The sequence below is a fragment of the Poecilia reticulata genome, chromosome 16, assembly GCF_904066995.2.
Source record: "Poecilia reticulata chromosome 16, P_reticulata-male-v2, whole genome shotgun sequence".
Taxonomy (NCBI): Eukaryota; Metazoa; Chordata; class Actinopteri; order Cyprinodontiformes; family Poeciliidae; genus Poecilia; species Poecilia reticulata.
The window spans coordinates 12,470,563-12,492,684 of record NC_088845.1 but is presented as its reverse complement, the minus strand read 5'-3'; the positions used below and the strand labels follow the sequence as shown (position 1 = coordinate 12,492,684).

The window sequence follows — 22,122 nt, the reverse complement described above, 5'->3', positions numbered from 1 at the left end:
GAGGGAGGCGAGTGAGGGTGGAAAGGAGCCAAAGAGAGGGAGAGTGGAGGTCAGAGAGGTTAAGTGTGGTGGTGGGGGTTATGTCATGCTCTGCAGGCTCTTCCCCACTGCTCCTCTTCATCTTGCTGTTCGGCCTGAAAAATACAGATTCCCAAAATTCCCTCCTGAAATTCTCCTCTGGGGTGCATGAGGCTGATGAAACGGATCTGTGTGAGTGTGATAGTAGATCCAGTGTTAGTCAGGACAGATCTGGCCGGGCTGGACTTCAGCTGAACGGACGGACAAAGACACCTGTTCTTTCTCTCAACATTCCTCCAAACATAATCCTCACCATCTTTGTCACACACACAGCTTGTGCAGCAGGGTGTATTGCCTCTCCAAACTCATTTTTTGCATTGAACTTTGGCTCAAGGAGGACTTTTGATTTCAGTAAAGAAAAAAATTGATGAAAAAGCAGAAAAGATTCAGCTATCTTCTAGGAAAACTTTACTGGAAATGCTCTGTCCGGTTCATGGACTGAAGACAGTTTATGCTTTAAGGATGAAACAAGCAACTTTTCTGTTCTTCGTTAAGCCTTACCGTTATCTGCTTTAAGTTTTTCTCTCTTGAAGCCTGAAAGAGCGTGGAAGATGCCTCTTCCTCGTAAATATCTTCCTTTTTTTTTCTGACTTAATTTTGAGCACTTCACTGATACTGAAATAAGTTGGCTTTGAGGCTGTTTCCACACTTTATAGTCCGGTTGACTCTGTTCGATTGGGGACCAAACTTGCAACATTTGTTACATTTTCAGCTGGTGCAATTTGCTTTCACACTACACTGTGTCAAACAAACCAAATCTTTTGAGAAACCTGTCACACTTTTCACCTGTGGTGGCGCTGCACCAAGAACTGCTGATGGAAAGAGGAAGACATGAACACAGCTTCCCTCTTCACAAAATGTTACCAAATATGGAGTAGGAAAATGCAAATTTGACGTGTTTCCATCTACTGGTTTGGAGGGAATCAACCAGTTGTGGTTTCATCAGATGGTGATGTTACACATGGCTGTAATAACCAAGATGTTTATTGGGCTGGAGTACCTTGCACCATAAGGTTTGGACTCGACCATAGGGAGGTTTGGACTGAGAGGTTTAGACTGGTGGGAAAGTTTGAACATACTCAGAAAACGTGTTTCCATCTTTTTTCAAACAAGGCAAAACCACCTAAAGAGGGCTTAAAAACTTTTTTGCGAAGTTAATGTTGCCATTTCCCTCAACCATTTCAAATGTGATACTTAAAAATCTGCATAAAAAAATGCTGATGAAAACACGGCTTATGTAACCTTGAATGTTTCTTCTTTCTAAGTTTCTTGTATTTGAGAACGATGGACTGGGTGGACTGGGATTTACAGCTGAACAGCTAATGAAATAAATACTCTTATTTTCTGCTGAATGTTTATTATAGAGCAGAAGGCATAAAGTATAACCATTCAGAACCAATGAGTCCTGCAGTATTTGCCATCAGCCTCTTTACTACAAAGGTTTACCACCTTAAATTGTCCCCTTCAGACCACCAGATATAAAGCCTCTCTGGTTTAGCTTAGTTTTTCAGCCTTACACACCACAGCATGTCCAACTCTTGCACAGAGCCTATAGCTTAATTTCCATTTCTCCCACACACTCGGGTTTATTAAAAGGAGGTGTTGATTGTTCTTTCTGCTCTGCTTTTCCACCAGCACAGAAAAACACTTAACATGTGCCCTCTTTGATTTACTGCTTTGTGATGAGTTATACAAAGTACACAACATCCTGGCACGTGTTTGCACAGTTGGCATATAAACACACACCTGAACCTTGTGGCTCTGTTTTTGATTTATGTCGCTGCTGATGACGAGAACTCATCAGGGCTCTGTTCTATTTTTAGGGACGCGCATGCGACTAAATGAAATGGTTTCAAGGACTGTGTCACTGGATTGTTTTGCTGAGCTCTTATCATCCAACGTACCGAATCCATATTGATTCTAGATTAATATTTAGGCAATTAAAGTTTATTGGCTTAATCATTTAACTTGGGTCCTTACTTGTTTCTTCAACAAATAACATATTTTTGGGTTGTTTTCAATAAAGATTTAGAATTTACTTTAAATATTTTCCCCAGTAACATAATTGTCCATCCATCTATCAATCCTATGACCACCGCCGCTTTGCAGATCCTCTTATTTGCTGAGTTTTCTGTGGGATGTAGCCCCAAATCATAACTGGAATACCTGTTGATTCGCTCTGTTGTTCATAGAGCATATCTAAAATATTAGCCAAGCCAGGGGGCATTAATTTTCCTTACCACTGATTGGTTGTGCCCATAACAGCGGAAATAAGAAACATTGTATAAATTAGATTTTGCGGTAAGACAGTTTCGACTGTGTGTATTAATGTGTATTATTTGGTGTCTTAAACTATTTGAGAATTTTAGCTGTCCGTGGATGTTTATTGTCCTTAAGCACCTCAAATACGGGGGATCGTATCAGATCCAAAATATCTGCTGTTTGGCTGCTTACTATCCTCTTTAGAGGATGTTGATCCAAATCAAGCATGTTCCATCACAGAGGTTTGAAGCTCAAAACATTAAAACAGTATCTTTGCTATAATACATTCATCCTTCCTGTTATCTACTGAAAGTCTCAACATGTCCTAGAAAAAACTTGTCAGACCTCTCTTCTTCTTCAGACTTAACTTTGTTTTTTTAAAACAATAGTTGTAATTTATTGTGATAATAATGAATCAAAATTCTTATGATGGGAAATTTATCACGACAAATGTAAAGTGATACGATAAATGCACCGTAAACATAAGAAAAAGTTTGAACTTCCTCCTTTTGTCTCTGCTATTTGGTCCTGTTCTGCATCCATGAAACTAGTTTTAAACTCCTTTAGGATTTGGGGTCATAGTTCAGGTATTAATTGAGCTTTTAAGATGGTAATCTGCTGTTCCCAATTGTGAAAAAAATACCTCGTTGCCATGTACTTTTGGAGAGATCACAGCAACTCTCCAAAAGTAATTTAAAAAAAAGAGCAAAAATCCTTCCAGGTGCACAACATCCAAAACCAGAGGGAATAATTGTCAAAACATGCAATGCCTCAGCTAAACCCATTATGAACAAAAGTCTACAAAAAGAACAAGTCAGAACTAAAATAACAGAACTGCTCCAACATGCTGCCACCATGAGCAGAATCGCGTTCCACCACAATTTTATCTTGCAAACATAAGATTATGTCGGTACAACAAAATGTCTTTGGAAATTGCCTTCATTTTAGATCAAACATTAATTGGTGCCAGTGCAGCTTTGTGAGTATTTCACACTAACTTTTGCAGAACGGGGGTGGGGGGGAAGGTAGCTGTCAAATTTGACTCCAGAATAAAGTTTAAGAACTTTTCTTCCAGAACTGCAAAACCACAGAGTATTCTGGGTACTTTTCCCTCACTTTCAGTGAGTTTCTCTGCCAAAGTTGAAACAGATGATTGCATATGCACAAAAGACCAGCTAACTGCTCAGTGTCTGCATAACAGCTGAAAATCCGCGAAGCTGTTTTTCATGCCATATTCATCTGGTGTTTGTTCGAAAAGCTCTGCTTATTTTTTTTTTTTTACAGCTCCCTGCTTTACATGCAGACAGCTACACACCCGGCACAGTCATCCCATGTTGGCTTCAGTGGAGCAGCTGTCTTGTTTTTTAACAGCAACACGTCAGAGTTAGTGGTGAAGATGTGGTCAGCACTCTTAATTTATTCATTCCAGCCAGATGGAGATATGACCAGTCTCTTCAGTTTGAGCCGACCTCGATCATTGTAAAATATAATCGCCGTTTCTCTTTTGCTGTCTTGAAGTCTTTGCAGGAAAATGTGTTGTGATGCCTCACTCTGTTTGGTTGTGCCTCCTGATTTAATGTAAATGTGTGCAAGACAGGAGGAGGAGGAGTAGGGTGAGAAAAAAGGAAAAGAGGAAACAAAGTGACTTTGTCATTTGCATGTTAACTGCCACCTACATATGCAGCACTGGAAAGTCTTAGAAACTACAGATGACAGTTTGACGTTTTTATTTTAGTTTTTTTTCACAGATGGACATTTCACATGTTACTTGCAGGGACAAAGATCCATAGTTTCGGTCCAGACGCTCTTAATTGTAGCTTTAGCTGCTATGGTGAGCATGGAAAATGTGTAGGCATCTCATACATAATTTGAGTAACATCAGAAATCTTTATTTTCTATCACAAAATGACTTGTGAGTAGGTGTTCGTGATTCATTGACCATGCTTTGCAGATAGATCGCTGTGGAGGGAAAACGCAGCATAATCATGATGAGAAATGGCTCCTTACTGAGTAGGAAGGCATTAAGCAGATTTTTATATACACGAAAGTTTGCTATCAGCCTTATTTCGTGTTATGCAATGGTTCTTAAATGGTTAGGGCAGAAGAGATTATCAGGGCTACCCATCTCTGCTGCAGGCCGTCGTCCAGAGTCCACTGACACGCCTGGACATCCATAATCTGACAATTTAGTCCCGTTTATCCATCACGACTCTTTGCTTTTGGATTCTCTGAACTTCATAATGCTTCATTATTAATCTTTTCCTGGATTTTCAAATGAAATGTATAATTAGCCAAATGAATAACAATAGAAACCCCACTGGAGTACATAAGAAAATTACTGTAATAAATTACATTCATCTGTGTTTTGAACATGTTTATTTTTGCTCTATGATGATATAGAAGGTTGTAGTTTTATTAACTTCTTAGTTCTTGGCTAAATATGTACATGAGAGAAAGCTTAATTACTAATCAAGTCACAGTTGCTCACCATATTTGAAGTCTTAATAAAAAGTTTCCTGCAAGAAAAGATGAATTTTTTAGACTAAAATCTAACCTTAAATTTGAATACACTCTACTCCCAGTATTTGTTATGGTTGAAGACCACAGCCATCCATGAACACTTATAATCTATTAGTACCTAGAAATAAATGGTTTTAACGGCATATTTTGATGACAATAATTTATACAATATGAAACCATCCTAGCACCCCAACAGAAAGCTGTTAATCAGCCAATCAGCACCAAGGAAAAATGAATGCAGCTTCTGGATTATCTGCTTTGAAAGCCTTATTTCAACTTTACACTCTACAAAAAAATTATATGAATATTTGGCTTTCCAAAAAAATACTTGGTGAATACTGAAACATGAATTAGTGGGGGCCCACTGTACGTTTATTTAATGAGAGCGGAAAAAAGACATATTAAGAAATAAGTTTTGACAACTATCCTGTCAGTTCAGTGGGAAACCACTTACTCTACTCTTATAACATTTTACACCGTCCACTCTTCTCAGTTTTCAAGAATGTGCCTGAAGGATGATAGGTTTGGTGTTCATTTTAGATTTTCCTACTTGTATGATTCTGATCTATATATATATATTTTTTTGTTTTAAATGCAGGTGATCCTAGCTAAGTTCCAAGAGTGTTTGGAAAAGAAAAAGGCCCACATCCTCACAGATCCTCCACTACACTTAACACTTTCCATATTTTTAACCTTTCTTCACACGAGACCCACATGGAACATTTTTGTTGCAGAAATCTCAATCTGACCACCGCAGACTGTTCCAGCTGAATCTTAGCAGAGTTTAGCAAATGTTGCATGATTATGCTTATGATGGTAGGATAAAAAAGGTTTTTTTTTTTTTTTTATCCAGGCTTCTTTTACACAATATCATCTAGTAGTTATTCTGGAGTCTTTTCTCTATGCTGAATAAGCTTTGGAGACGGTTTTCCCCTCTGACCTGCTCACGTTTTGTGGAGGCATCATAAACTTTGGCATTCAGACTTATTTGCCACTTTTCAGTTTTTTTGTCAGACTGTAGAAATGTACAAGTTTGAACAAGTATATGTTTTTTTTAATTACATTTCTTGCCATGTAAACACATATTTACTTTAATGTCTATTTTCTTATCTTTCCCATTTTGAATAGTTTTGAAAGAAATTGGATTCCCGCCATTTTTAGATTTCTGGAGGGACAAAAAACATTGGTTGTTGATTAAAGAATTCAGCTTTATTTAAGATTTTTTTTTTAAATGACCACAAAATGACTTTCTTTTTCCTACTGAATAAATAAACTCGGTCAAGATTCACCGTGAGATTCTGCTACTCATCTCTACCAGAAGTGCCAACAGACTTGGAAGATGCTTTGATGCAAATTCATCCATTTGTTCATCCTCTTATCTGATGCTTTTTGCAACAACAAGTATCCATATGTATTGCAGATGACATTCAAGCAGGATGGGTTATATTTCTTTGTCTTGGCCAACCTTGTATTTCTAATCTCTGAGCCATCAATGTGAGTGTAGCTAAAATAAAATCCAGTCCAGGCAAAATTTGGCAATATACTACGCTCCAATAGTTTGTTTTGCTCAGTCGTGTCAGATTTATTGACCACCCAGGCAACAGAATGTTAGTGGGAGACTTGCACAAACATTTTTAAACACACGCAATGGCACATAAACTCTTTCAGGCTCGTGCATTTGGGCGCACACATGCTCATGAAAACAGTCATATACCCTCGCCTACGGTCTCATTCTGCGCCTCCGATTCTGCGTTTTCTTCAAACGGAGGGTGAAGAGAAAGAAAGAGAGAGATGGTGGGATAGTCAGGAGGGATGACTGGCCATGTTGTTTTCCTCTGGTCAGGGGAAAGAGTGACTGCCTGAAAGAGGAAAGAGGTGGAGGAGAGGTGGAAAGGTTTATTTTTTTTCGAGCACCTACCCCTTCCATGAAAGCCCACTTACACAACAACTTTCAGTTGTAGTTTCAGAGTGTGTGTGTGTGTGTTTCCTACAGAGAGCTGCTGTGGCGAGGTGGTGACCTAATGACAGCATGGGGAAGTGGTTTAGAAAAGTCAATGAGAGTCGTGATTAAGACGAACACAGAGCTGCACACCCTGGCTGATGTATGTCAGAGTTTTGTTTGGTTGTTTGTTCATTAAGGTTTAGTTTCGCTCAGCGTTTTTCACGCTGGTGTTGCAGAACAGATATAGTTCGGATCAGACGTTGCCACCGACAGGAAGCTATGAGGTCAAGCACAACAAGCTTGACCTCATAATGTGACCAGTGAAAACTTTGACCTCAAAGTTCCCTATTATAGCTGATCATCTATAATTCTTAGAATAAACGTCTTTCAATATAGGTTGTTGCTGCTGCTGCTGTAATATTTATTGATTTCATATGTTGGGAGTCTTTCACTTTCTCACAATTCAATTCAAAGTCAATTTTTGATTCATAATTATTTCTACTTCAATCTATAGACGTGCAAAGAACCCTGACAGTGTTCTCCAGTCTCCTTTATAAGACCGAATGAAAAAATGGAGACATTGAAGTGTCGTTTTCAGTTTTAAATGTTAAACATTTAGCCATGTTTAGATGGCCTTTTTGCAAGTTGCGTCAGATGTTATTGTGTTGGTGTCGCTGGTTGTTTTGGTTAAGGCAGTGACAAACTTTCCTTCAGTTTCTTGGTAAAGCTGCAGCACAGTTGTCTCAGTGAAAAACTTGCAGGATGGTTTGGCGTAATTTGACTCGGCACATTTTCTCAAAGTGCTTAACCTTTGTTTTGCAAACCTATATCAAATCTGAATTGTACAAAATGAAAATTGTGATGACATTGGAATTGTCACACCCATGTTGTATAGTTTGTGGCACAATTAACAATTTGCATTCAGTGAAAGACTGAGTGTTAAGATTTATTCTTTCTCGTATCCAAGTCTACCAGTTTCAGTTTCAACAGTTAATTTAATGTTTGTTTTCCAGGGGTTTTTTTGTTGTTTTTTTTTTTTTTTTTTTTACAAAAACGTTATATTAGGAAAGCATTGCAGTTACATTGTTGAATATTGTGACAGTTATTGTTAGTTCTTCACAACTCTCTGGAAACTTTAGCGTCTAAAATGAAAGTTCATGAAGCTGGCCAAGTTTATTACTATACCAGTAGAGTGTGAATGCGTGAAACTTAAAATACATTAACTCAACAAATATTGCATCCAAGCAATGATTGTCATATTGCAGCCCTTTAATAATGCAACATATTGTGCAGCTCTAGTTCTTTTAAATGTTGTGCCTCTCAAGACCAAAGCGAATAAAAAATCACAGCAGGACGATACCAAAGGAGGAGGTAAAATGTAACTTGAATCTGAGTTAAAAAGAATTAAGGTAGTCCATTTCTAAACCAATACTGACAATATTGCTTGAATAAATTTGGATAAATCACAGTTTGAGTCCTTTAAGCGCGCTGCATGTGTTGAACCTCTTAAATGTTTTTTTATTATTATTATTATTATTATTGCAATGCACAACAGTACAACATGCACTGCTTTCCATCATTTGCCAACAAATTTAATGTCTCTGAGCATACGCCGATTGTTTCAAGACCCCACATTGGAGATCATCACTACCACTTTATGGTTTCATGCAAATTTCAGATCACACCCACTCACCTTTTTGCCCTGTTGCAGGGTTCGCCTTTCCAGAATGGGCCTACAAGCCAGAGTCGAGCCCCGGGTCCAGGCAGATCCAGTTGTGGCACTTCATCCTGGAGCTGCTCAGGAAAGAGGAGTATCATGATGTTATCGCGTGGCAAGGCGACTACGGGGAGTTCGTCATCAAGGACCCGGACGAGGTGGCCCGGCTGTGGGGGGCGAGGAAGTGTAAACCACAGATGAACTACGACAAGCTCAGCAGGGCACTGAGGTAGGCTGACAGTTTGGCTGACTGAGGGTGATTGTTTGTGAGAGTGATTCCATCACTGCTTCATCTGCTAATTCAGACAATCTCATAAACCTCACAAGCTTCAGCAGAGAAAACTCCATCAAGACGCAAAACTGTCTTGACGGAGTTTTATCACTGTATTTGTTCTTTGAATAAGGAAAACCAAAAGCACCTGGATTTAGATTTATCAAAGTATACAAGGTTAAGGGTATGAACTATCCTGAATTTATTCACAAATGAGTAAACATGTTGGTAAGACTCTCTGTGAATGTCTGTTTTAAACCTTGTTTTACATATTATCGCACCTGACAGTCCCCTAGATGTTTGATTAGGACCAAAATTGCAGAATTTGTTACATTGTTACACTTTCACCTGGTGTGGTTCGATTTCACACTGCAATGTGTCAAATGATCCAGACCCTCTGAATTACATGTTCACCCCCTCACCTGTGGTGGTGCTGCACCAAGAACCACTGAAGGAAACAACACAGAAACCTCAAAAGAAGACGTGAAGTAGCGTAGAAATTTAACAGTTGTAGGATTTCTTTTGGCAAAAGAAATCCTACAAAAGTCCATGAGCCATTTCTCCTGCTAGCGCTAGACTCACACACTTCGTTTGGTTGCATTTACCCAAAATGCCTTGCGCTATAGTCTGCTTCCTGCTTTTGGAGCAGTCTCTGGTTTGCTTGGTGTTCACATATGCATTCGAACTGTGCCAGAGTTCACTTTAATCGAAACAAGTCCAAAGTTTGTAGGCGGAGCAGATTTTGCTTTTTTGTTCCACATCAGAGTTTGATTAGCATTCACACCTCCCCAAATAAACTGAGTGTTCTAAGCAACTTTCTCTGTTTTAATCGAACAGAGAATTTGACTAGAAAGTTCGGTTCCAGTGCGAGAGAGCCTGTAACTGTGATGGACATGAAGACAATGGTGAGCATTCATCTCAGGCTAGATGCAAAAGAAATAATCTTATTGGTTTGATGGGATAAATTTAGCCGCAGTTATTCTCCAGTTAGAGTTACAGCAGTAACCCAATTGCCCAATAAGACCTTTACACCTTTTGGTTCAGGTTTTATCCATGGACACCTACTCTGCCAAGTACATTAGTGTATTACAGGGATGTCCTCAGTTAGAAGCTCACAGAGCAGCTTTTTTAGATGTTCATAGTGCTAAAAGCTTCCAGTATGAGGAAATCCTGAGTCAAAACCTCATGGTATTTTACACAAAATTTGTCAAATCTTTAACCTGATCTGGGATTTTTAAAGAAAACAATTATTTCCATTGCTGCTTAAGCTGAAATATTGAAGTTGGAATATCTGTTTAGTGTATTTGCATTTAGACTTTGACAAAAGGAGAATAAGTATTCTCTAAATTCACTGTTCTGGTTTCTGTATGTTCACAGTTTTGTCCGTTCATGTTCGTTTGAATCTAAGAGCAACTCCATCAACCTGAGGAACTCCTGTGGTCTGATCCCGTCTCATTCACTCCTTCTTTAGTTTCCGACTCGTTGTGTCTTTAAAAGACAGCCGAGATTAGGTTAAGCACTTTAAAGAAAGCCACATAAGGGAGGGAAATGCACTGGATTGCTCCATAGCACAGCTTAAAAATGCTTGTTTACTGGTGAGATTAGGACAACGTCCGTTACAGACGGGGTCCCACGAGGACAGCCGGCATTAAAAGAGGCCGCTTATGTTTGTCCACATTTAACGGCACAATTATCGAGACCAGCAATCTGGATTTAGCCTCCCAGATTTAGATAGAAAGGAATACTTGCTGTCTGGCTTTGTATTTATAGCTTGTCCATCCGTTTGGAGCTGGAGTAGATTTGAAGCTTAGGCCTCGGTAAGTGCTTATATATAGCGGGTCTTAGTGCCATCTGATGGACCAGCCTTGGAGGCTAATTGGCAGCTAGTCCTTCCTGCAGTCTCGTCCTCAGATTTCCCCTGGTTTGTCCTTGTTGGACACCATGTATGATGTGGTGTCACTTCAGGATTAGAGCAAGAAGATCAGCGAGCAAGATGCTGCACCCTCGACCAACATGAGGGCAGTGTTCGTCAGGGTACTGGGAGACGGTAATTAATTGCTAATTTCTGATTACTTTCACAAGAAAATAATCCAGTTAGTTTGCTGATTAATAATCTTCAATAGTAATTAGTTACTTTAATAATCATTTACTTACTTAAAAACAATGCACAACCTGAATATCTATAAAGCAACAAACCTTTCAATGTAATTGTATTCTTCTTTACATCAAACTCCTCCCCTCGCTCCAAATTACTAATGGTGACGTCTTTTAATAGATGAAGTGCAGAGAGGAGTAATAATAAATTTTAAAAATCTATTTTATCCTATTTAGCAGGAGAGGGACAGTTGGAGGTTTGCCCTGTGGAATTAGATCCGGTATCCACAGCGGTCATGTCAGAGGGGGGATCCGGAGGTTTCTACGGCTTGCTAGGTCCTTTTTCAGATTTGAAGTGGAGGTTTTCACTGGATACGTTTTCTTCCCACGCATGAAATGTTTTTGTCACCGAGTTAAATTAATGTCAGTTTTAAACGCTGCATGGACTCCCCGAGATGCTCACAAAAAAAATTCTTGTTTTTTACAACTGTAATCCCTTACTTTACTTGATACTTAAAAATAAAAATCGGATTACAGTAACACGTACTGCCCATCATTGCATGCCTGATTTGAATCCAGCGCTGCCCTCACATCAAGAATATGCAGAAATGGATCCTCTCAAGACATCAAGATGACTAAAGATTGATGAACTTATAAGAGGAGCACAGAATCACACATGCACAATAACCGTCCCCATATGGAGCGAAGCGCTGGAGACCAGGCCTCACTGTGCCCCTCATATGGAGAAAACCTGCAGTCTGCTAATAATGGAGCCCACAGTCAGCATGTGGCAGCGAGCCGACACACTTGAAAAGGCCTGCTTGTTTTGAAGTGTTCCTTTTATCACTTAGCTTTTGTAATTATTATTTTTACCCTGGTGTTCCTATTCTTTTCTGCCTGCCGCGCACATGGTGGAAATTCCCTTAATCAGGACGCCTTCATTGTGTGTGGACATGTGCGTATGTGCCGGCTTTCCGCTGAGGGGACGCGGCCTCGGCCCATGCGTCATCCTGGCCTCCTGCTCCCACGGCTGCTGTGAAATTCCCGCTCCTGTTGAGAGGATTACACTCAAACTGTGCGAGTGTGTGTTTGTGTACAGGAACGTGTTTGTGGAAGCGGCGGATGTTGAGAAGTTAAATGTCGATTTTCAGCTTTTGTTTGTGAATTAAAGTGATTACAGAGCCTTACAGAGGTATTCTGTCATATCCCCCCAAATTTTTCATATTTTTTCACCTGACAGCCGCAAACCCCAGTAGATTTAATTGGGATTTTATGTGATAGATCCAAACAAAGTATTAGCATTTACAAATAAAAATCTTCTGTTGCCATGTCAAGTGTTTCTCCCACCTGAGCAGCTGAATGCTGCAGCTCCTCCAGGGTTACAGTGAACCTCTGGATTGTTTCTCAAACTAATGTCGTCCTTGCCTGGTTTGTTGGTTCAGGTTAGTCGGCCTTGTAGTTCTTTACAATATTTTCAGACGATGGATCTGAACGGAACTTTGTGAGGTGTTCAACACTTGGGAATTTGTTTTATGATCCAGACGTGTTTCAGATTTCTCCTTGACTTTCTCCCTGACCTCCCTGCTCTGTTCCCTGGTTTTCATGATGCTGTTTGTTCACTTATGTTCTCTAATAAACCTCTGACGCCTTTGTATCGCTGGATAAAGATCTTGGTTTATAGCTGGATTTACCGGGAATAAATTATATAGTGAGAGGCTCAATTTTTTATTTTTTTTTTTGTAGCAAATGGGGCATGCAGCACTTCCAAATTTTATTTGTAAAGCAAATTTTATAAAATGTGTTCTTTTATTGTTCCATTTTTACGTCCTGCATGCAGTACATTACACACTCCCAGGTCAATTTCAGGAATTTTAAGAAAGTTTAAGTATACAGCCCTAAAATACATTTAATTTAGTTTTTATGGGACAAAATGTTTAAAGGTTTAGTGACATTGCTGTCCTGTTGTGATGCAGAAAGTCAGATTTATTATTATGCTTTCCTGAATAGGCTAGGATAGGTCTATGGACAAAACACATTCATTAATTTTTTTTCCCACAAATAAATTTTTTGATAATGACTTTTTAGTCTGGTCAGTTCTATCTAATTTCAGCTCTTTATAGAATGAGCAGTTTTAGGGCGTTGTCACTTTAAATCCAAATAAGCTGCTGCTGGTCACATCGGCCACAATTTACATTCGCACGTGAAAATAGCTGCAAACAGATGCTCAATCATACAACCATATGTCTTTGAAAAGCAGAAGTGAGGCCCCCTGCACAACCAACAAGAATTAAGCAAGTGGTTTCTGGATGGTAAGTCAACAACAAAATAATTGTCTTTTCCAGCAGCCATTTTACAACGCATACAGCGGAAAAACCAGGTGACCAAATGTGCTGGAGCTCAACTCAGGTTGCTAGGTAATGGCGCAGCGCTCATCGATTGTGACTTAACAATCAAGATTTTTATGAAGCGGCTTGTTTTCCAGACACAAAAAACATTAACTTGTTGCCGAGAACCGTCCGGGTGGTTTTTCTTAAGTGCCTGGACTGTTTTCAGAAGTAGTTGAGATCCAATTGGAAGCATAAAAACGTGGAAAATTGGAATTCCACATAATGGGTCCCCTTTAAAGCAGTCATGAGGTTCCTTTTTTTTTTTCTTTTTTTTTTTGGCTCCAGAGCCACATAAAAACACCTCCAGTCTTCTTCACTTCCAACCTTTAAGATTTCTGAGAGTTTAAATCCATAGCTGTTAAGTTTTATCTGTGGTTACTTGAAGGAAATGAGAAATAAAAAAAAAGCCTAAACCTGCTTGTTTCACTGCTCACTTCTTGCACCACTTTGTGCTCTCGTGAAACGGAACGACTGCGATGAGCCAAGCAGGGTGGAGGCAAATGAAACCTGTTACCAATCAGGCATCGCAGAGTGCTGCCCTAATGAGTGTAATCACGCTAAGAGGTCCCAGCTCCCTTAGACCCCCAGACCTCCGTGTCGGGCCAGTCATCAGCCACCGTTTGCTCGGTGGTCAGAGGTCACGGCGACTGCCACGCACAGCTGGTAAAGATTACCAACACAGCTCATGCCCTCATTCGTGTACACAAACGCACCATTGTACAGACTGTTGCCCAAGAAGGCTTTCCTTACACACAATCGGTTCTTTCCCAGCATTTATTTAATTGATGGGCCACCACTCGAGAATTTCACGATGCGTTACACAAATGCATTTTTAAGCTGCACATTTAGTCCCAACCCGAGTGACCACATTTACAAAACCTGTTGCAGGAAATGCAGCTGCATCTGCACCCTGTTATCCGCCACGCTGGCAGGGTCTGTTTATGGGTCAGAGGTTGTCTGTTTACAGCCGTGCATTCAGTGGAAGCACCTAGCGCCGGGGAGAAACTGCAGGGACAGAACCACTGCATGCATTGTTTAACAATTGTCTCTATCTGCAGCATGTATGCATTCAACTTACATGAGTTCTGTGTGTTTGTCTTTGTCCTCAGTTGAATGGGGTCTCTGTTTTCTGCTCTGCTCTACTACATCTCTGTGCCCACAGAGCGTGTGACCGGGCCAATCAGAGACTGACCAGATCCTTTTCTTCAAAATAAACACATTCACATCGATGTAAATGCATCAAAAGTATTTATATCATTGCACGCATTCGTACAGAGCATGCAACATCTTCACAAGTCACACCCCCAGCCCACATGCTCGCACAAACACATTTAATTTCCTTTTCCATTCAGTAAACACCGTTACAAGAAGGGCTTTGACGTGTGCGACTTGTTCACACAAACACACACCTGAGTATGAGCAGCTGGTGTGTGTGCATATGTGTTGAGGTAGATCTGGCTGGGATGCGAGTGTTTGTAACAGCCGACGCTGACGAAAGAGGCAGAAAATAAACACGGGACGCATGGGGAGTATTGTAATCCTAACTTCCTGTCACAGTCAGCCCCTATTTACAGCCCAACAATGGGCAAGGCACAGCCTGTCCACGCGCACGCAGAGCGGGGCTGCCACTGCTCGCTTTTAGAGGAGGACATTGGTGTTTGTGTGTGTGGAGTGATACTGAAAAAGAGCTCATCAGAACATCAAATTACAGGATGTTAAACACAGTTCATCTATAAAAGGCTTTTTTTTTTTTTACTTGACAATCTAACTTTGATGTTCAAGAACATTTTGAGCTCTAACTTTGTCATTTGCTGACATTGTGGGGTTTTTTAGTACCGAGGGTTATGCTGCACTCCAGCCATCCTGTTGACGATTACCCCGCACTGATCTTACCTCTTTTTGAAAATGCTATCAGTATAGTTTTTATCTCTATTGGAGAGTTATTCTAATTATCAGGCCACTGGTGATAATCAATGGTAAATACTGAAATATCAGTAGTCATATGCCTGTTTTCTTCTTTCCTCTCTTTCTTATCTGTGCTTCCATCACTCTGCGAGCGTTTTGGGCAACATCATTAGTATCCAGTGTGAACATCTGTTGCCGTATGACTGTCCAACTGGCTGAATATTATTACATTAGGGTGAAAAATGCAGGTTCATGACATATTTAATATATCAGATAACAATTATTGTGCCCCAGTCAGTCCTTTGTGCTATATAGCACACAATGACACTACAATATATGGTTCAGCCCTACTATAAACCAAAGTACATGATTTGCTCTTCCCACAATCCATTAGTTGCATCAAATATTTCTTATTTTAGATCTTTAAAGTTAAAATTTTGTAAAACTTTAAAGGTGCTGGTCAGATTGTTCCGGAGAATCAACCAAACTCAGTTTAGTGCGACCTTTACCTTCCATGATTGGGGTTTTTGTAATTGTTTTGCAGTTTGGTTGTAAATCTTTTTGTGATCAGATCACAACAAACTTCTATCCGTCCATCTGTACATGACTGTGGTGACATCACAGAAGGCATAGAGCAGCTCAGAGTGTGCATTGCAATTTTCTTGAAAAATAATTTTAACGCTTCAAACCACAGCCTTGGTTAACCCAGTTACGTAGCTGGAAACTTAACAGCCGACTTATCAAAATTGTTACCCTGTTAGGTCTTATTTTAGACAGACTCACTGAGACACAACATAATAACAACGAGTATCTGAAAATACTGTCAGTAATGTTTGTAAAGCCTAACTTTAGTTTCCCTCTTAGTTATTAACACCCATAAATTTTGAGTTCTTAAGTTGTTCCTATATGTATAGTTGTGTATTTTTCTGTCAGGAAATGGAGAGAGTCTGTTTTTCTTTTTAAATATAACTAATGCGTGGTTTGAAGTGTCGATGTCCTTGCATTGCACTGCTGCTTATCTCTGCTTTGATCATCAGATTTTGGACATAATTGCAGCCTTACGCCTACAATCAATCACACGCTCCTTTGTTTCCTTGGATCTTGTCAGGGTCACCGTTTCAGTTGAGCACAGAGTGGAATAAAGATGAATGCAGATAAATCTGAGGGGTCACTGATGTGTGTTTCTGAATGATATGGCGCAGTGTGAGTTAGAGGTGCAAGTGTCTCTTTGTGCATACAGGGCAAGTTTGGTGGGCAGCTAAACACAGGCACTCAAAGAATCCCTTTCTTCTCTTTTGAAGTGAGTTCAAATGCTCTTCAAAGACCGTCTGCCCGTATGACGGCGCAGGAGTCGGTGGGTGGGGGTGGATCACCACGTGCTCCAGACTCACCACCAGTTGCTGCTAAGTTGTTGGCAGTTTCCAACTTTGGATCTCGGTATTTTCTTGCTTCACGGATCCATTCATCTTTAGTGCACAAAGGTTTCACCTTCAATTCAAGTTCATTTTCCATATTTTATGAAACAACAAAGTGTTTTATCCCCTAATTTGAATATATATCCATTATAAAAACGGGTTTTATTTGTTTTTGTTTTAAATGTCCCAGATTCAGGTTTTTGTATCAGGAAATAGTAGAAACATGACAGACTTTGTATTAGATTGTTCACTAGTTAAAGAAGTGGTACTGTTTGATTCTATTAGCTCTGACTTATAATTTTAGTTGCAATAAGTCAGATTTTTAGAGTTGTTGCATCTCGATCATTAACAGTCATCTTTGAGAATATTTACATCTAGATAACTGAACTTAAATTGTAGTTAAGGGCTCCCAGTTAGGGAGGTTTACATTGTTTCAAACAAATATTTTATTATATTCTATTTATTTATACTCTTTTCAGTGAGCCAGTTTGGCTACAAAGCTGGAAAATTGAATGCGGTAGGACCTCACAATTCAATTCGATTATGATTCTCTTTGGGTCACAATTCGGTTCGATTTAGATTCAGTTCTGATTTAAATATTTCAATACCAATTTAATAAGTATTATAGAAGTAATTAATGAATTGTCTATTTTTTTCTCTGTTTACTGTTTACAGTGTATATAAACATCTTTGAGCAGGAAAATGGCAAAATTACACTTGTGCTAAGTTTGGAGTACAGAAGTTAAAACATGACAGTAGTGTGTTAAAACTGAAGTAAAATGTATCTAAATGTAAATAATTCTCCTTGTGGAAACTGAGATAATTCACATGTTTGAATATTTTTTAGCCGTATTGGAACAATATTTTGACCATCACTCCTCACCAGTAGGTGGCGGTAATGCAACTACCAATAAACTTGAGAAGATGATCATAGGGTCTTCTACAAACACCCTATGATAGTTGCAAAGCATAGATGAATAAATATTTTTTACCCACCCTTGAATCTGGAGTATTCCAACTGAGAATGAGTCCCTGTAACTTTTCTGACTTTCTGTCCAGTCTGGATTGGTACCGGACCCTCAGACGGTCAGCAGCGCAGCTTGTTGACTTTTCAGTAATCAACTAATTTGGCCACACTCCTGTTCTGATTTTAATTCTTAGTGATTTCCTGCCTGCTTCTCCGTCTCCTTTCCTCCCTTTGCTCCCGATCACCTCACCCTCCCTCCCTCCCTGCTCTCCAGACCCTTGTGAGTGTCTCCCCTAGAGCAGAAATTACATGCTCCTTTGTGCCTGGCGTAAACAATGTTTTCAACAGTGCAGGCCTGTCCTGTCTCTCGCTGTCCCTCCCTCACTCACCCATCGCCTCAGGGGGGATCAGTGGAGATAGTTGGAGAAGAAAGTGGAAGACAGGGGGTATCAGTGAGGGAGAAATGAAGAAGAGAGGGGAGGGTGAAGAGGACAAGTGAAAAAGAGCAACAGCTTGTTCCCAGAGCAAGAAAATTGGTAGAAAAAGTCTGGTAATAGGCATGATAAGAGGGGGGAAGAAGGCAACAGGAAAAACAGACACACACCGCCATGTAGTTAACTAAGGCTGAGTTTAAATGATAGTCAGCGGGCTTTGATTAACCAAACAATAACTACATACCTTCAAGAAACCCCTCTTTACCAGGCCTCATTATCTAACTCATGCTAGAAAACACATGCTGAAAGAAAATTAAAATGTGTGTGTGTAAAAATTAGGAGGCATGCAGCGTCCTGGCTTGTTCTCTACCTGTCTCTGTGTTGCTCCTGCTGCCCTTAGACGGTGTGTGGCTGCCAGGGTTCTGGAGGTTACATAAAAGTGGATGTGGATCTGGATAAGAAAGGAAAGAGACGTTACATAAAGAGCTGTAGCTGGACAAAGGTTAATAAAAATGGAGCCTTGTAGTGTAGGGAGGAACCATGGGGGAGAGAGAAAGCTCAGGGGGAGAAATGGAGAGAATGGCCATTACATAAACAGATAAAGATGGGTTGAATTATTGGTGGATTTGCTTTGCTGTTACATAAAATGAAAATCTAGCAAAATGATAACAAAATGTCCCGTCTGGTGTGTGGCACCGCACTGACACGATTTGAACCCTCTTTTACATAAAACCAACAAATAAATATGGGAATCTCATAGCATGTTATTTTAGATTAAGGGTTCCACAGATTTATGGCAATAACACAACAATTTGTAATACTTTCATTTAAAACTGAAAATAAGCTGGCATAATAAATAATTTAAGATGCAAGTTCATGTCTTTGCTTCTGTAAAACTTTGACCTGCTAATATCATTGTTGGTGTATTTATGATTTCTCTTTTTGAAATCATAACTGGCTAAGAGATGACACAGGTTTTTCAGTTAGTTTGGGTTTTTTTTTGACACAGTTTAGTGTCAAAGCAAACCAAATCAACTGAAAATGTAGCAAATGTTGCAATTTTGGCCCCTAATCAAACGACCGAACTGTCTGGTGTGGAAACACCCCTAAGCACCCCGTCCACCTGTAAAATCTTCATTCAGTCTGTCCTGTCCTAATAATCCACTACCTATTGGCTGGGATGGTGATGCCGCTCACACCAGCCTCTGATCTTTTTAATTATTTGCTTTTCCTTACACACAGCATCACTGTGCTGCTCCACGGCTCATCTGTCTGTTTTCTCTCATCTCGTTTACCCTCCCCTCTCCTCCTCTGTCCTCCTTTTTCTGGGTCTGCTTTGTGCAAATGTCATACAACACTCTGTAATATCTGTCGTGCCAGCGGTGAGGGGTGCATGAAAGACTCGTGCCTTATTAAAGTGTGGGCTAGTGCGTGCAGGCACATCTGTCACAGCCTCCATGATTTCGATGAAATGATTGATGCAACACGACGCCTGAGTCTTGAATTAAATAGTGCAATGTGTTTCGGTTTTGCTCTTTTCCAGATACTACTACAACAAGAGGATCCTTCATAAGACCAAAGGCAAGAGGTTCACCTATAAGTTCAACTTCAACAAACTGGTTTTGGTCAACTACCCATTTTTCGATGTGGGTTCCAGTGGTAAGTAGGGGTGTAGTGATCCAATAATTTCACAATACGATATGACATACAATATTCTGGTCATGATACGATATGTATTACAATATTTGTTGAGCGATGCAATTCAATACGATTCAGTGCATTTTTACGATTTTATGAAATATTTTAGAAGGACAGAGTGATTTTAGTGACATTTTGTGTTCCATAGACTTGAATTTAGTTAACTGAAAACGGATTAAAAGCACCAACTACACAATACCTGTTTAGAAACTCTGATTGGACAGTCTAACAGTCTGCAGCTGGACAAAATGAATCAAAGATGCAGTGAGAGAATTAATTTCTGTCATTTAATTCATGTGGATTTGACATAAAACTCAAAAGTTTAAACGGTAATCCAGGAGCAGAGTGGGGAGATTATCAGGCTCTGTAGACTCTCAATATGCAAATGATTGCATTTATATTTTTTCTTTTGGACACTGTGGCTGCATTTTGGACAGGGGCGGGGTGGCAGGGGTGGCTGTTGCCACCCCAAACGAGAGCCTTGCCACCCCTGTTGCCACCCCAGCTGGCGACAATGAATTCAATAAATAGTTATGGCAAATCGGACATTAAGCGCATGAAACTCTTTTATCCCCGACAACATTGAATGCAACACAATGTAACCTGACACCCAATGCCAAGTAGCGGGAAGTGCGAGAGAAGGACAGAGCGCGAGGCAGCAGCATTGATAGATGTATATGTTACGTGATTTATCGTAAGTCACACATGCGCCATTGCTGTACATTGAGTCAGAAATATCGGTGGTCAGGAAAATACTACAATCAAGCAAAGAATCAGAACAACGGACGCAATGTTTAGTAGTTAATTCAACCATAGATAATGGTAATAAGGGCTTCAGATTTCACAGGTGAGGAAAACGTTTTAATTTAAAGAAAACATTGAACAAGTGAGCAATGGGTCAGTTATACTAGCCTAACTGTTGTTAGCCTGCTACTGACTTTGATAACCTTAGCATGTGCTGCGCAGTTCGGTGTGTTTTGGTTCCGTTAGCACTAAACAACCCGCCCACCAAGTCATCAGTAGAGCAGCTGTTTAAATCAGCTGATCAACCGCCGCTGTGCTCAGGCGAAAACTTATTAATAATCACAATATAGACATTAAGCCTGACAGCATAATGTAACAGACTGGATGTTCTGTTTTAGTGTTTTTGCTACTTTTTTGTGTGGGAAATGTTTGTTTTTTGGTGATTCCTCTGATCGGTAATCTCTGCTCCATGTGCTCGTTGAGCTGTTGTCTGTCGGTTGCCATGGCAACGGGTCCGCGTAAAGCGACACACTGCAAAGAAAGGCAGAATAAAAGTTGTTGGAGCTATATTTTTTTTATTTCTTTATCCATTTTAATTTTGTTACTTTATTCTTAAATTTCTATTTTTTGTATTATTTACAGAGTTTATTTGTAGGTTGATCATTGATTTTATTTTTTTGTTTTATTATTTTCTTATTTATTTTCTAAATTTAGACAGGAAGTAATGTGGGTCAGTCCACATAGATAAGTGCAGGGGCCTTGTGAAGGACCAGCAGGCATTTGGGTTTGGGGCCGATGGTTTTTAAGAGTTGTAGCATGAGAACAAATGAAAGTTTAATCTCCGTAATTGTTTGGTGAAAGAGGAAAATAAATCACCAAGAACAATCAATAAGTTTGGACATTGAACCTTGTGCCTGTGTCTAGAATCATGACCCCAGTGCCTTAGTAGTGGCTTGGTGGAACTTTTATTGGATGTTTGGCTTTGCGAACAGTCAGAAGTGGTTCTGTTTGGTTCTTCACCTGTTTATCAGCTTTATTGTACCTTTACCTTTTTTGTGGCGCACTGCAGCCGCTGCAATTCCTAAAAACAAGCAACAAAACTGAGCTAATCCCCTGTGTTCTAAAAACATGGTGATATTTATAACAGTTGTCAAACTACAGCTCCTACAGCATATTTAAAATAAAACGATTGACCAATATAAGTAGATATTCGCCCTTTCTTGTATCTTGACAGAACTAACAGAAACTAAACGGTTTATAGATTTATATCATGGAGAATTGATCAAACATCAGTTTTCTAATCTTTATTTTAAGTCATATTTAATAGATATATTGAATAACAAATGATGGCGTTATATTTTTGTGACAGATTTCTCCTTGTCCTGTATTGGGATAAAATGGTTTTCTGGACACAATGCATGTCAATTAGCAGGAGTATGAAAGATGTGAAAATAATTAACTATACTACATTAAGAAATTGTATTTAAGCCTCGGTGCTACATGAAGTTCATTTTGAAACAATGCAAGTTAAAAACAATATTTTGTATTGTTTTTAATACGAAATATTAAAAACAATATTATATATATATATATATATATATATATATATATATATATATCCATCCATCCATCCATCCATTTTCTTCCGCTTATCCGGGGTCGGGTCGCGGGGGCAGCAGCTTCAGAAG

General features: G+C 39.6%; 1 protein-coding gene across 3 annotated transcripts in view; it reads left to right on the top strand.

The window, feature by feature from the left end:
* erfl3 (Ets2 repressor factor like 3) overlaps nucleotides 1-22,122 on the top strand; it is a 75,303-nt gene that overhangs the window by 41,557 nt on the left and 11,624 nt on the right. For 2 of the 3 annotated variants that reach the window (XM_008431318.3, XM_081616826.1), the window contains exons 3-4: nucleotides 8,514-8,748; nucleotides 19,536-19,651. In XM_008431318.3, coding sequence (XP_008429540.1) covers nucleotides 8,514-8,748; nucleotides 19,536-19,651 — 351 coding nt within the window. The remainder of the gene's footprint in view (nucleotides 1-8,513; nucleotides 8,749-19,535; nucleotides 19,652-22,122) is intronic. The other variant, XM_081616827.1, reaches the window with a different exon arrangement.